Source organism: Sclerotinia sclerotiorum, genomic scaffold (assembly GCF_000146945.2).
Source record: "Sclerotinia sclerotiorum 1980 UF-70 scaffold_6 genomic scaffold, whole genome shotgun sequence".
In the NCBI taxonomy this organism is placed as follows: domain Eukaryota; kingdom Fungi; phylum Ascomycota; class Leotiomycetes; order Helotiales; family Sclerotiniaceae; genus Sclerotinia; species Sclerotinia sclerotiorum.
Window position 1 is genome coordinate 1,926,556 of NW_001820830.1, and position 13,237 is coordinate 1,939,792.

The 13,237-nt window shown below is 42.4% G+C and overlaps 10 protein-coding genes across 10 annotated transcripts in view; 6 read left to right on the plus strand and 4 right to left on the minus strand.

The window, feature by feature from the left end:
• SS1G_05559 (predicted protein) overlaps positions 1–454 on the plus strand; it is a gene marked incomplete at both ends in the record, with an annotated part of 1,369 nt that extends 915 nt beyond the window's left edge. The window contains 2 exons of the mRNA XM_001594079.1: positions 179–201; positions 383–454. Of these exons, the coding sequence (XP_001594129.1) occupies positions 179–201; positions 383–454 (95 nt within the window). The remainder of the gene's footprint in view (positions 1–178; positions 202–382) is intronic.
• Positions 455–753: 299 nt separating this feature from the next.
• On the minus strand, positions 754–996 carry SS1G_05560 (predicted protein; the record flags this gene model as incomplete). Its single annotated transcript, XM_001594080.1, has 1 exon — positions 754–996. One exon carries the CDS (start codon positions 994–996, stop codon positions 754–756), a length of 243 nt encoding a protein of 80 aa, XP_001594130.1.
• A 1,053-nt stretch (positions 997–2,049) lies between these two features.
• Positions 2,050–3,291, plus strand: SS1G_05561 (predicted protein; the record flags this gene model as incomplete). The annotated part of the gene is made up of 1 exon (XM_001594081.1): positions 2,050–3,291. The coding sequence occupies one exon, from the start codon at positions 2,050–2,052 to the stop codon at positions 3,289–3,291; it is 1,242 nt and encodes a 413-aa protein (XP_001594131.1).
• Positions 3,292–4,096: 805 nt separating this feature from the next.
• SS1G_05562 (predicted protein) lies at positions 4,097–4,420 on the plus strand (the record flags this gene model as incomplete). Its single annotated transcript, XM_001594082.1, has 1 exon — positions 4,097–4,420. One exon carries the CDS (start codon positions 4,097–4,099, stop codon positions 4,418–4,420), a length of 324 nt encoding a protein of 107 aa, XP_001594132.1.
• A 369-nt stretch (positions 4,421–4,789) lies between these two features.
• On the minus strand, positions 4,790–4,984 carry SS1G_05563 (predicted protein; the record flags this gene model as incomplete). The annotated part of the gene is made up of 1 exon (XM_001594083.1): positions 4,790–4,984. The coding sequence occupies one exon, from the start codon at positions 4,982–4,984 to the stop codon at positions 4,790–4,792; it is 195 nt and encodes a 64-aa protein (XP_001594133.1).
• Positions 4,985–5,177: 193 nt separating this feature from the next.
• SS1G_05564 (predicted protein) lies at positions 5,178–6,104 on the plus strand (the record flags this gene model as incomplete). The annotated part of the gene is made up of 3 exons (XM_001594084.1): positions 5,178–5,190; positions 5,295–5,384; positions 5,851–6,104. 3 exons carry the CDS (start codon positions 5,178–5,180, stop codon positions 6,102–6,104), a joined length of 357 nt encoding a protein of 118 aa, XP_001594134.1.
• A 698-nt stretch (positions 6,105–6,802) lies between these two features.
• On the minus strand, positions 6,803–8,016 carry SS1G_05565 (predicted protein; the record flags this gene model as incomplete). Its single annotated transcript, XM_001594085.1, has 2 exons — positions 6,803–7,400; positions 7,715–8,016. The coding sequence occupies 2 exons, from the start codon at positions 8,014–8,016 to the stop codon at positions 6,803–6,805; spliced, it is 900 nt and encodes a 299-aa protein (XP_001594135.1).
• Positions 8,017–8,464: 448 nt separating this feature from the next.
• Positions 8,465–8,733, plus strand: SS1G_05566 (predicted protein; the record flags this gene model as incomplete). Its single annotated transcript, XM_001594086.1, has 2 exons — positions 8,465–8,496; positions 8,547–8,733. The coding sequence occupies 2 exons, from the start codon at positions 8,465–8,467 to the stop codon at positions 8,731–8,733; spliced, it is 219 nt and encodes a 72-aa protein (XP_001594136.1).
• Positions 8,734–9,126: 393 nt separating this feature from the next.
• SS1G_05567 (predicted protein) lies at positions 9,127–10,989 on the plus strand (the record flags this gene model as incomplete). Its single annotated transcript, XM_001594087.1, has 4 exons — positions 9,127–9,261; positions 9,490–10,116; positions 10,300–10,681; positions 10,730–10,989. 4 exons carry the CDS (start codon positions 9,127–9,129, stop codon positions 10,987–10,989), a joined length of 1,404 nt encoding a protein of 467 aa, XP_001594137.1.
• Positions 10,990–11,085: 96 nt separating this feature from the next.
• On the minus strand, positions 11,086–11,570 carry SS1G_05568 (predicted protein; the record flags this gene model as incomplete). Its single annotated transcript, XM_001594088.1, has 2 exons — positions 11,086–11,277; positions 11,541–11,570. The coding sequence occupies 2 exons, from the start codon at positions 11,568–11,570 to the stop codon at positions 11,086–11,088; spliced, it is 222 nt and encodes a 73-aa protein (XP_001594138.1).
• Between the last annotated feature and the right edge of the window lie 1,667 nt (positions 11,571–13,237).

Genomic DNA, 13,237 nt, shown 5'->3' on the forward strand with positions numbered 1-13,237 from the left:
ATGATGGTGGGGCGAGGACTCATCTTTTCAATGATGGGGAGTCACGTTATTACCCTTGTTGTCTGTAATTATGGTTTTCTCTGATTGAGGCAGGAGCAAGGCCAAATGTTTTGAAGAACCCGAAGAAGTTGTGTTTATTAACTTCTTCTGCTCATTTATTATACCCCTAGAAGTAAAGATTGGAAAAAATATCCTTCATATGTATGGCCTATTCGTGCAATTTAATTATTTTTGTACCTCTTGGATGTTTCGTGTTGTCCTTGTCATTGTACTGGCTCTGGTTTCAACTTCAGGGCAAAGTACTATCTCATCCTGCGTCCTGAAAAATGCTTACTTAGCAGAAAGCGGTTGCAATATCAGGCTGACATCTTACCTCGTCCAGCCTGAGGTTCTTGAAGAACAATCCCCCACATCGATTTACCGAGATCATGTCATCCCCTTGATTCTCGTCTAAATGGTTACAGACGAACTTTACTTTCGGATAGGCTCACAAACTTGTTTCTGTTACATTATATATTCCAACATTTTCGTAGGTCACATAAAAAATTTTGTCAAAACGCTGCATAAAGTTATGATGATTCAATTATTTTTCTACTCTATTTACTCCATGGCAGCCACGCTACATTGCCTCCGTACCATCCAGAAGGACTTCTGATACGCATATTTCCGCAAGTCTGCCATAAATACATTGTTCTCCGCAATTCTAACCAATTGAGGCCCACGGGTAGAAGAATCGTCGATTTTTCGTGAATGTTAAGAATAATCGCAATCGTTGCATTCATAATGACTACAGGTATAGCATGAGGTACTCCCTGGAGCCTTTGCTTCGCGAGAGGTAGTCTGGCCACATTTGCAGCATGTCATTACGGTCTGTGCATCAACAACAGGGCCGCCGAACTCGCCGAGGTTGGTAGGATCATTCATGATTGTATCCTCAGGAAGGATTGGGGTGATGCGAGGTGGAGAAACCATGATCTTAACCTTTTGATGACACATTATGATAGATGCTTTGATAAGCTCTTTGGTATCTAAGAAAGTATAATCTCAGTTGAGATTATGGATATTTCCTATTGTAAGTTGATGTGACGCTGCTGAGTTAAGAGGTCGATGTTGAGGTTATCCTGTTTTGAGTTCGTGTTTCGGATTTTGACTGTTGTAAGATGGAAGATGCGTGGAAGAGATAAAGGACATCTAAGTAGAGAGTCACAGTGCCGTTGTTCAGCTTAGCCTTACTGAATAGGGAAAATTCATTGGCATTGTTCCTAGAACGATGCTATGTTAACACCCATACGGGAGGTTGCGTATCAGCAAGTGTTTAATAGCTATTCAATAACATTTTCATAAAGGAAAATGTACCCGTACAGAAGTATTAAAATTGGATGGCGTATCATTGCTCTGAGTTTGTTCATGCGAACATTATCAGCTGGGTAAATTCTTGGATATGAAGATTAGGGTCTCACAATTTTCTTCATCGTACACCAAATTCCCAACTCCTAGGCACTGTGTTGCAAGAACGGTGCAAGATAGAACTTCATTCTACCGTATTTTTTTCTTGCAAAAAGTTTCATCATTTCGTTTAGATTGAAAATGACTGGTACCTGGACATGAAAGCACATAAATCATGCAATATGCAATACCTAAATCTTACTAAGCTTAATCATTCTTCCAGAAAATCTTAACTCCAGAGGAGACTCACCGAGGCAGCCGCTGGCTGATATGACTGCAAGAAAAGCCATCATGCGAGATCAGTCTCTGTCATTAAGTGCGGAAGTTTTCCTTAGTCATGAAGAAGTTTACCCTCGCTTGCTATGAGTGGGCTTCATTGCCAAAATGCGGAATCATCCACGTCCAAAGGCTGAGCTCATTACTCACAGGGTCTTTCAGTAAGTAACGAGTAATACCCAAAAAGTGATTTTGCCATGAATAATAATGGGAAGAAAATCCAGCATCTTTGCTGTCAAAACTTTATAAAGTTTCGCTGTTGCCCATTCTTGAAGAACACCCAACATCAACACAAGATTAATAACAACAAATACAAAACAATAAATTATGTCTCAATTCCAAAAATCTTACTTTGAAATGTATGACCATCTTTCCGACTTAGACTCTAAAATCTCGGGCACTCATTTGGAGATAAAGGTAGCAACACCAGAAAGTGCAACGCCATCCACCACACCGCGCCCTATAGTTCTTCCAGGGGTAGAAGAGTTATTTTCGCAAATTGATGAATCTTTTGAAATGTCTAGTCCTGTCCCTAAAAGCGCCCCTTCGACTCAAGACAAGGCAACACAAACGTCCGAACTGCCACTAGGCAATCCATTCTTCATTCCGAAGCCAACACATGTCGGCGATGGAATAAACGCCAACTACATGAACTCAGACTTTGGAAGTGGCATGAATTTTCATCCCAGCCTAGATCTTTTCGAGGGTATCAAAGTCCGTGATTTTGCAGAGGTGCGTTTTAATACACCGTCGGCAGGAGGAGGTATATATGAACCGGGAAAAGACATCGCTCACTTGTTTCCCGCACAGAATGCTGGAAATCATGCTCTAGACCCACATCCTTTCCATACATTTTCTTCAAAGCCGGGATCTGATACTCACCAAATGCTGTCTCTACCACCATTCTCCTCGACCAAAGAAGCACCTCTCGGCCTCGGCCATAAACCCACAACTTCACACGACCATAGCGCGCACCAAACAAACATCGGTAAAAGATATGTGGCAAACCCGATCCAAAACGCTAAACCCTTGGGTTCTATGTCTGGAGCTATTAAGCAAGCAGCAGGTTCCAAGCCATATTTTGCGACTACAAATCCTATTAGCACAGCATCTGGAAGCAAAATGTTCTCAACAAGCGTGAAATACCCAAATTCTAGGTCTACTAGAGCAAAATCTCCAGCCATAAGAACCCCCATAGAGGACCCCAAGCCTTCCAGACGCCCATATGAAAAATATACAATTCCTGATTCGCCTCCAACACCCAAACCACGTCATCCAACGCCACCTCTCACTCCGATTCCGCAACTCCCTCCAGTTTCACAACCTCATCAAGTAATCGACCCATCTCTCGTCGGAAGAGCACCCCAATCTTATCCAAGCTCATCGACTGTCACACCGAACAAACGTATATCACCATTCCAAGGAAATGCACCACGGAAAACGTCGGTGCCAGCAGTGCTTCCACGGAAAAGATCTGCTTCTCCATCTATCGGGCCCGCAAAACGTATAAATCTACAAAAGAACTCTGGCAAATTGCATGACAGTGCGAGCAAACGAAGCATTAAATGATCATGGTGTGAGAATTGGAGGAGGTGGATGAAATAGTTGGATTCTTTGATTCAGTACTTTCTTTCATATTTCTTTATATTTTTCCGTTATTGTGTTCAGCTGGTTCCTCTTCTATGGGTATTTTGGATATGTCACATTTAAGGTGTAGTTTGACGAGGGAGGTACTTTAATGTGGATGATGAATGTATCATAGTTCGATGAGATTCTGGAAGGTTAAATTTATATTTTCGCTCGTTTTTAACGATGCCATTAATGAAGAGTGAATAAGTAATTGAATTTTTACTTTGAATTAGATCTGATGTCGTCAATTCTTGTCGTCTACATGTGGAATATTGTGAGCTCAGGCTCATTCCACAAAATCGTATGCCTTGGGTTGGCATTACACCCATCATAGTTCGGAATCTCCAGGAAGCCTTCGCACAATGAAGTAGTCTTTGCCCTGGAATTCATATATTATCACGATGATTATAAGATCACATCATGCGACAAAACTTTATGTTAAAGATATTATTAAAAACCATCGATCAAGCGCCAGAACACATACACATCTCCTAAGCCCAGAGCCTCCACACACGATCTTCATTGTTATCCATATTGACAGGTCTTTCGCATGCTATAACATCTTCCGATGGTTCAAGTTATTTATTAAAAGCCAGCTTCGAGCATTCGATGGACACTAGAATCTCAGTTAATCAGTTTGAATCCATACAGTATTCGGATCATTTGAGCACTGCATACCTAGGTCACTCATTCTGTTTTCCTCCACGAATTCTTGCCGAACTTCGTCTTCGTCTTCTTTCCAAAAATGCGCGCTGTACAAGCTGACGTCCCTGGTGAGACCATCAGGGCCGCAGCTCCGCAGATAAGTCCTAAGTGGCATTTCGGCCATGCTTCCATCACGGATCTTGGTCCAAAGCTGGTGATTGTTCTTGCAGCATGCCATATATGTGGAAATAGTTCCATAACTGTAGTCTTCAATCAGTCGATTGTCATTACTGTAGTATTCGGGGACGCGATTTTCCGGTACCAAGAGTACCCCATTATGGCAGTCGCCAAGTCGAAGGCAATTCTGAAGAGATTCGAAGAGCTGCGTATACTCGCGGCAAGGATGGACAAATCTACTCCATAGTTGCTATTCCTGGCTGTATGGTGAGAAGATCATCGGGCGAGTCTTCCAGGGGTCTATGATTACCTGAAGATTGTGGGGAATATATGATGCATTTCGACGGCCCCCCTGCACAATTATGTTGAGAATCGCATGCATAGTTGAGATGGCTTCCAAGGCGTCCATGCATATCAATGGGCTCACTTCGTTCAGGGGCCGATAGTAAACCATTTATCTGTGGCTATTCGAGTAACGAAGGGACCAAAAGTGTCCCATCAAAGAAAGGTTTATTATAAAGAGGATGTTTTTCATCCGCCGACTGAAGCTCTTCTTCTGGGAACCCGAAAGTAAGCAAAAAAACCAGTCCTAATGATGGTAGTATTGGGTTAGGCTTCATGAAAACGGATGAGTCGCGAGGGTCTTGGGCTCGAAAGGAGAAACGAGGTTTGGATTATCGAGAACCGCCTGTTTGCCATGCATGGATGCCATGTACTCCTTGAATGTTCCAGGGGCCTCTGCTGCATGCTCCAGACTAAGTGGTAGGATTTTGAGTGAAGTAGCGGTCTTTTCGAGGCTTGACGGAGGCATAGCTGTTGGAGATTCCTCGTTGACAATTATTTAGTACTAATTTTTGATGGTTTATTAGGTATTGGTGATCTATTAGAACAGAGTTCGAAAAAGGAAAAAATGGAATATTCGAATCCTATCAAATTTGAGAGCAGTGGGCAGATTTGTGACTATTTTTCGAGATATTATTGACTCATTCTACATTACCTCCACGATGATTCTAACAAGTATGCGTATAGATGTTGCGATATTGACTCGCCTGCTTGAGCTTCGCTTAATACCGAAAATGCGATCTCTTAAACCTTCGATTCCCAAAAGAAATCATCAACAGCCATTACGCCCTCGATAGTTCAAGAACAGGTGCCAGTATCTGCAAGCCTTACACTGTCTCCTCATAGATCCCCAGCAAAGCTTCCCGATGGTAAAGCTTAATTTCAGAGGAACTCTCCAGGCGCGGCAAATGAGCCGTCCCACATTCTGTTATTGAGAACCAAAAGAAGGATGTGCCAAAAAAGATTCCACGGAGTTTTCAGATGACTGTGAAGCAACAGCATGTGAATATTCCATTCACCTCGGGGAAAACATTCGTAAACTTCTTGCATGGGAAAACAGCCTCAACTGCAATAACGAGGAATCTATCTTGAATTACGCTTATGAACTCGAACCGACATGATCTGGTACCTGCACTGTTCATGTTAGAACTTTCGGCTTATTTGGAGCATCACAACAGTAAAATATTCCCTCTTTCGATATATATTTATCTTAATAATAATCTCCGCGTCCACACCCACTCACTAGTCCCCTCCTCCCCTATCTTTCTCCCAGATCATATCAAGCCTGTTCCATCTTCCTCTCGCGATGCTACTTTCCGCACAAAAAAACCCTAGCTATTCCTTCCGGTTTAGACATATTACTGGCCAAAAATAATCCCACCTTACAAATTCTAGAAACTGTCCTTCCTACTCACAACTCCAACTACAAGAAACCAGACCCAGTTCAAAGTCCACATTCCGTTTTGCCAGCTGCTGCAGTTGAGAGATTAAACGTCTTGATTTATCTAGACATTGCACCTGCACCTGCACCTGCACCAACACATGTCATTTCAAAGAGACACTCTAATGATATATATCTTATATTGTAATCTCCTAAAAAAAAAAAAGTAGTAAACAGAATTTTCCTCGACGCCGGATAAAGGAAGTCCTTGGAGCTCCCCATGCATTACACTATCCAAAATATTCTACGTAATCCATAAAAGCCTCTATATCTACCAGTCAATATCGGAGAAAAGAAAGGTCAGAACTTACAAAAGTCTTATTCATGAAAACTGTTTCCAGGGTTTCCAAAAAAAGAGAAAAAAACTGACGATTCTGAACCTTTTTTCACATTCCAAATATCTGTACATTACAAAATTTTCCAATTGCGACTTCGCTGAACTTCTGAACCACTATTCAATATTTAAATATGAATCATCACAATGATAGCTGATACTTGTATTCTCCAGTTGCTCAGCTTTGCCACTTACAAGTGATGATGCATTCTTTACTGTGTATATTGTCAATCAACTTCGGGAATATCTAACCCTATCTACACATCCAGTAGAAAAACTGGAATCCTGAGATACAAATCGTAAGTCTTCTATAAATAGGGTATTGCAAGACATCAAACAAGCGTATAGTGACACTACTCGTACCTATCTTATCTTTGTATGCGTGAATTATGCAAATCCGCCTTTCTCTTTCTCCTCATCTCCCTTCAATCCCTACTATGAAACCACTACATAGTGCCATATCAATCGATCTTTATACCTGAGATCTCCTTTCATGGCGTGTATGACCCACCTTATAGCAATCCAGGACAAATTCTCAAACACTGCAACAACTCAGACACAAGAACTCTTCCATAAACTTGATCATGATCATCAACACCCACACTAAGAATGATCTCATCGTTCAGAAATCCAACACCTTTATCTCTTATATCTCCGTCGTCTTTACTCCAAGCATATGCAATAGTAGTGGTATAAGTGAGCTTGGCCCAAAACCCACGACCTTCCGACAAGGCTTCTGGAACATCATTCCAACTTTCGTCGGCAGTCCAGCCAGTGGTTGTTTCATTTGAAAAGAGAATAGGGTGTCGGCTCATGGCTAGCATACTAAAAGGTGGTTTTGCTGCCCACATAACGAAGTATCTTTCATATCGTATCGGGAGGTCCAAAACGTTTTTGTGCTTGCGATGAATGGCTGCAATGAAAACTGTATCTGGAGTTTCTGAAATACAGGTAGAATTAGTTCGAGTACAAAGAATTAATTTCAATGCAGGTGTGGCCTGGTGCCAAGTAGCATTCGCCATGTATCTGTTGAGTCTAATCTCCTCTGGTGTTGCATCGACGAGACAGGAGATCTCGTTTGGGTCCGTCAAATTAGTTGTTGTGAAACCACTACCAATCAGTTTTGCAAAAGTGCGCGTTGACGAAGTCAACTCATAATGGATGTATGACGAGGAGGAAGTAGGTGAGAATATAAACCAATTTTTCTCGTATGATCTTCGAGTTTCTGGTGGATTTCTTGTTAACTCGGTCAAGATTGGATAAGATTTCAGTGGTCCTCCAAAACGTTTCGGCGAAGATGAAAAAACTTCCTCCAGTTCAGAGTATACGGAACGAAGATCAATAGACCATAACCCGATGCAAGCATATCGCGACCTAGCAATAATTTAGTGGCCAGTATCTGGAGAATGTACAAAGAAGCATACTGGGAAGATACCATCAACACTGGCTCTCCTCTTCCAGAATAGAAGATCCTAGGATCATGGAAGCCAGAAATATCGGCAAGGCCTTCCTGATTTCCTTGGCAGCTTTCTGCTGGAGTGGGAGGGACATTCACTTCAATAGGTATATCTTCACACCTCAATCCTCCATTGCTGCCGAGAACTTCGATATCTTCATCCGTACAGACTCTTTCTTGAACACTTCCACTAACTTCAGCCCTTGGGTGACAGATGTTTGCTTCGCACAAGACATTGACTCGATAACCGCGGTCCTTTAAGTACACCATGCTCACGATCAAATACTGATTCTTTGCCCAGTAGGGCAGAGAAAAAATTGTTGGATTCCAGAACGTCCTTGACTCTGGAGATCCATGTCTAGGTTTCATGGAAATGTTGTAAAGCAAATTAGGAAGTCTCAGATGGTTCGTAAATTTGTTGATTGGATCGGAACAATGTGCGGTGAGTTGTATTAAAGCTTGTGGGACAGTATTTTTCGAAGTATGAAGCGTTTCCAAATTTCCGTTGCCTAGATGCGCCCATGATTGACCAGTAGTCTTTGAGTAGTTCTTAAATGGATGAGATATTGGAACTCGAATCGGCGCGTCGTGCTTTTTGGGGTTATAGATTTTCTTCCCATATCGAAAAGAAAAGAGGTTAGAGATAGAGATGGCAATCCAGAGGAATATTATGAGTGGTAAAATGAGCCTTTTTGGGAATTTAATCGCCATCATCTAGATGGTGAAGGGAGAGGGAACAATAATTGAAAGGTGAGTATATGTGTATTTCCCATTGGTGACTAACAACTGGCAAATTTCAGTGTTTCGTCGAAGGAAAAGACAGAGGAAGGGAGAAGGAAGAAAATAAAGATATTTCCTATATCAAAAAATTGTAGCGTTTGGCCGCTTCCAAGCTTCAGGATTGGCTATCAATTGTGGAATATGGAAGGTCCAAGTCTGAAAAAAGAAGCTGCGAGATTCTCGGAAAATGCACTTTCCCACTTGTAAACATTTGCTATATCTTCAAATTTATCGCCATCAATAAGTTAAGCATGAACACAATCTTTGCATTTTGATCACAATAAATTTCTTTGGTACTTTCTTTGCTACTATCTTGCTCTTTTGCTCAATTTTGACCACATTTTGCTCATAATGGTTTATATCTCCCCTTTCTCAACTCCGACAGCAACTTCGACTGCAACAAGTGGAACACCGATTCGACCACAAACAAATGACACAACACCATGGTCAGAAATTTCGATGGAGAACTGGCGGAATGATGTGGATTTCAGGAGTCCACCACCAGCTTACGACGAAGAGGCGCAGCCAGAAACGCACCACAGGCTTTATAAAGCTAACCTAGAGAACCTCCACAAAGCTATATGGCTCACTGTATTGATAATGATTTGTTTTTGGTTTTGGTTGAGTCAACAACAGCAAGAGATACGCTTCCATCAATACGACACGGAGATCTCCACAGTGAGGCCATCATTGGACGGGCTTCACTTTATCGACGCAGCCCATCCTTACATACGTGTATGTTATCATATAGGTCTGTAAGAAATGCAGTGCTGACACAATGTAGTACGTGGGACGCTGGTCTTCGACTTCGGATGGAATGAGAAAAGATGGTTCTTTTCCAGGCATGTTTCCCTGTCACTTCATCTGCGACTCGCTAACTGAGTCTCCCCAGGCATTTATCTTGATATTGCCTTTAACGGAAGTAGTACCATTCTAATATCACTCCATAACTCAGAACAAAAGGCACATGACAAAAGAACAAGTTTACAGAATAAAACTGCGAAATCTGGACTACCACCACTGTTGGATCACACGAGCGCAGAGCCTATCTCTTTGCTTACCCAAGTTGATGACGAAGAATATGTCATACTTCCAAACGCAACATCGCTCGTGGCTATTCGAACAAAAGATCTCGATCCTCATTCTCGGCATCTCATCCGAATAATTGCACCAATGGTCGGCAGGGACACGGTAGAAACGTTTCAGTTCCTGGGAGTCTGGCTAGATGAAGGCGGGCAACTCATTCCAGTCCAAGACCCCATGGCGTCAACCAGAAATGCACAATTACACACAAAAGATATTGCCAGTGAGGAGTTCGGTTTTCCCATAAGTGACCTACCCCTACAAAATACCCCGCAGCGCAAGATGTTGGAGATTCTTACGGATCTACCTGGTTCTATGACAGGTCTAGACAGGCGAAAGCATCGGATTTCTTCCAATCTTGCAACTGGAATATTGGGAGGAGTTATGGGCTGGGAATATTTGACGGGTGAGATGTTTGGCAGTGATCATGTAACTATTGGTATGGATGGGATGTGCCTGGTACAAGATTGTATCGGCGGCAGAGGCACTCCGGCAGGATTGGCAGATGTATTTTTCCAAAGGTGACTTCATCAATACCAATACCTAAAAGCTTGCTAATTCCAACAGCGGACCACTTGGTTCTAGGCAATATGCACAACCATGGCTCTTCCAATCTTATATTCCTGATGTGATGGCAAGTGATATTTCTCCCTTGTACTTGCACAAAGTAGATGGTGCTAAATTTCTTAGATTCTCAACATCGGTAATGCCGACTGGGAGTCATTCCGAATATATAATGAGCAATACAATCTGACGACGTGGGATTTGAGCGTACTTTTCGAAGAAACCTATGTTTCCTTAATCAAAGCAATCAGAACCTTGGCGTACCCCAAGTACTCCTCCACTATGGCCGAGACCGCGCAATATGACTATCCCCAACATAGAGCAGTTGATATTCCGATATTTGTGATGAGACCATTTCGCGGACAGCTGGAGCAATCAACGCACTCTGTAGTTGATCGTCTCCAATTTGAGGGAGATAAATCTGTGTTCTGGCTCGATACTTCAGGTTGGCTGAATACCGATCTTGATTTCGAGGGACGGCCAGAGGATCAAGATTTTTTCCTTGATGGTGAAAACACACCCTCTGTTCTCAATTCCGATCACTGATAGCAAATAGAAGAAAGCCCTCGAAAGGAATGGCGTCTGACGGAGAGGGGAAATCAGCGCGTTGCAATCCTGCTACACATGCATGTTTGCAGATATCTTGCACAAGAAGCGGAGAAATGTGCATTCTTAGCTCCGGAGGCATATCAAGGTGGAAATGTTGATCCGGTTGCAATGCATTTCGATGAATACATGAGAAATGAGAAAGAGAGGAGGTTGAAAAAGTTATTCTGGGTATCCCCAGAGGATGAAGGAAAGGTCCAAGTCAAATAAGCGCAATGATGAAGATATGAAAGATGAAGAGTCTTGGAATTGTCATTAGTACCTAATTCATATTTCGAAATTTTGGCAACGAGTATATTTATCTGGCTATCCTTCGCACGTATTGATGCTGTGAGTTTCTGGTGAAATTATAGCCTGAGATTCCGGCGAAGAAGCTTCGGTCTTGATCATAAGAAACCCCAAGTCAGCCCTCTCAAGTGAGTCCCAGGAGTCTTGTTGGACATCCAGGTGACCTCTCGGCGTAAATCTTTCTGGGGAGGCACAGACTCTATGGCAGTTCTAGATTCTTGGAGTCTTCGCGGACTTGAAAAGACTAAGACGGGCGAACATGAGGAGCGGTTATGATCTAACTCATCGGGTGTCGAAGGTTGAATTGAGATCTCTCAGCCTTGTATTGCCGGTTATCTGATGCTTCCAAGGCTTATTGGAATTTGATTGGCCTTCCACCAGAAGCGTAATTTGCTTAGAATCTGATCACGAGTCATTTCGCAAGCGAAGACCACACACATGCCAATTTCTAGAACCGGCAACCGTATACTTACCAGACTCGCCATTTTCCAAAGCGACGCCATTGTGGCCAGTCTATACGACAGTCAGTAGATTAACTTTCAATAGCTTAAGGAAAATCGATACCTTGACTCATGTGCAGAGCTTAAAAAGTTATTTAACACCCGGCGAACCTGGACATTTGGGGACGGTCGATATAGGACGGATGTGCTGAATTTGGATTAGATTCGGTCTTAGTTCCATCACATCAGCATTTAATAAGTGGCAGAAAGCCCACTAGTATTTTTGTCGAGAAAAGGAATAAATATTGCAGCAGCTAAGAGTGCATCGTTCTCGGATCGAGGTGCCTCGGGGTGAAGTTCCTCCATTAAATCCACCGAAAAATAGCCTAGAGTTAGCTGATGAAAATAGGATTCATGTGCATCAACAACTCGAGGCAGCATTAAATACTTCTGAAATTACATTTAAGACAGTAAATTTGACCGCAATAATTTCTGCATAGGGAGGTTATTCAGATGGGTTCAGGGTGGCCTTATATATCCTACACAATTCAAGCTATTTCCATTGAGATTACCAGCCCGGAGCACCGGAACAATTTTTGCCTCTCTCGCTGTCGCTAGATACATTGCCAGATTGTCTTTTCCTTGCACGACTCATGATTTTGCCCGGTTTATGTTGTTGATCGACCATCGCCAGCATCTAGATGCCACTGTGAAAAATATCCAACATAGGAATAGATACTTAATGAACAATTAGCTGCCTAAAGTTGAATATTAACCTGGGTCTCATTCTCAATGATGCCGTATAGTTACTACCTTAATGGGCTATGCACGACATAATCATTACATGCAGAGTAACATCGGCCGAAAACGACGCGGCGACAGACTCGGGTTATTCGTTTTAAATCACAAAGTGATTGACATTTTAACAGAGCTGACTACTAGAATCTAACTCGATTAGGTTACCGTCGTTGTGTCAATGACCGTTTGATGCTGAGGCTGAACTAAGGATGTCCATCAACTTGAAAATGTTGAACGTCACATCAATATCACTTCGATAACGCATCAAACATACGAACTTTCAGGAAAGTTCATATTGATACCGATACCTGATGCCACAGCCTTCATTACACGTTCTCATCGCTGTTGGGCCTAATATGGCAAGTACGATGATGAATGGGTCTGTATAATCAGGAATCGTAGCTCCAATAATAAGATAACCCTCCTCATACCTACAAGGATAGTACATTCACTGTAATGGGCATTCCTGTAGTGTTTTGTCTCTGCCAGAGTGTTAAGGAGCTGCTGTTGATTGTAGAGCTGCCGATTACTTCTAGGTAGCTATAGCAACCTCGTTATCACGAAGTTCGTGAGCTTCGAGCTTTAAAAATCACGCACAATTTAGAGATTTAGGTTGAGTCAAATATCTAGACAGGGTTTTTGAAGTGGTTGATGGTCTCGATGCTGCTGAAGTCCGCTCGCTATCTGCTGTTCCTTGTATTGGAATCGATGATTCCCAGATACTTGAATTTTACTAGATCGAAAATCATTTTTTTCTTTATCTCCTACGTCGGATGGACGTTCTGGACTCCCAAGAACTCCGCGTAGAGTTCTGTCCGTTTATTTTACTTCGTTTGTTGATGGGGCAACATACCCAACTATGCAATTATATGCTTCCAGATATCGGAAGTCAACTTTCCCAAGTACATCTTTCTCCTTGACTACATAGTCGA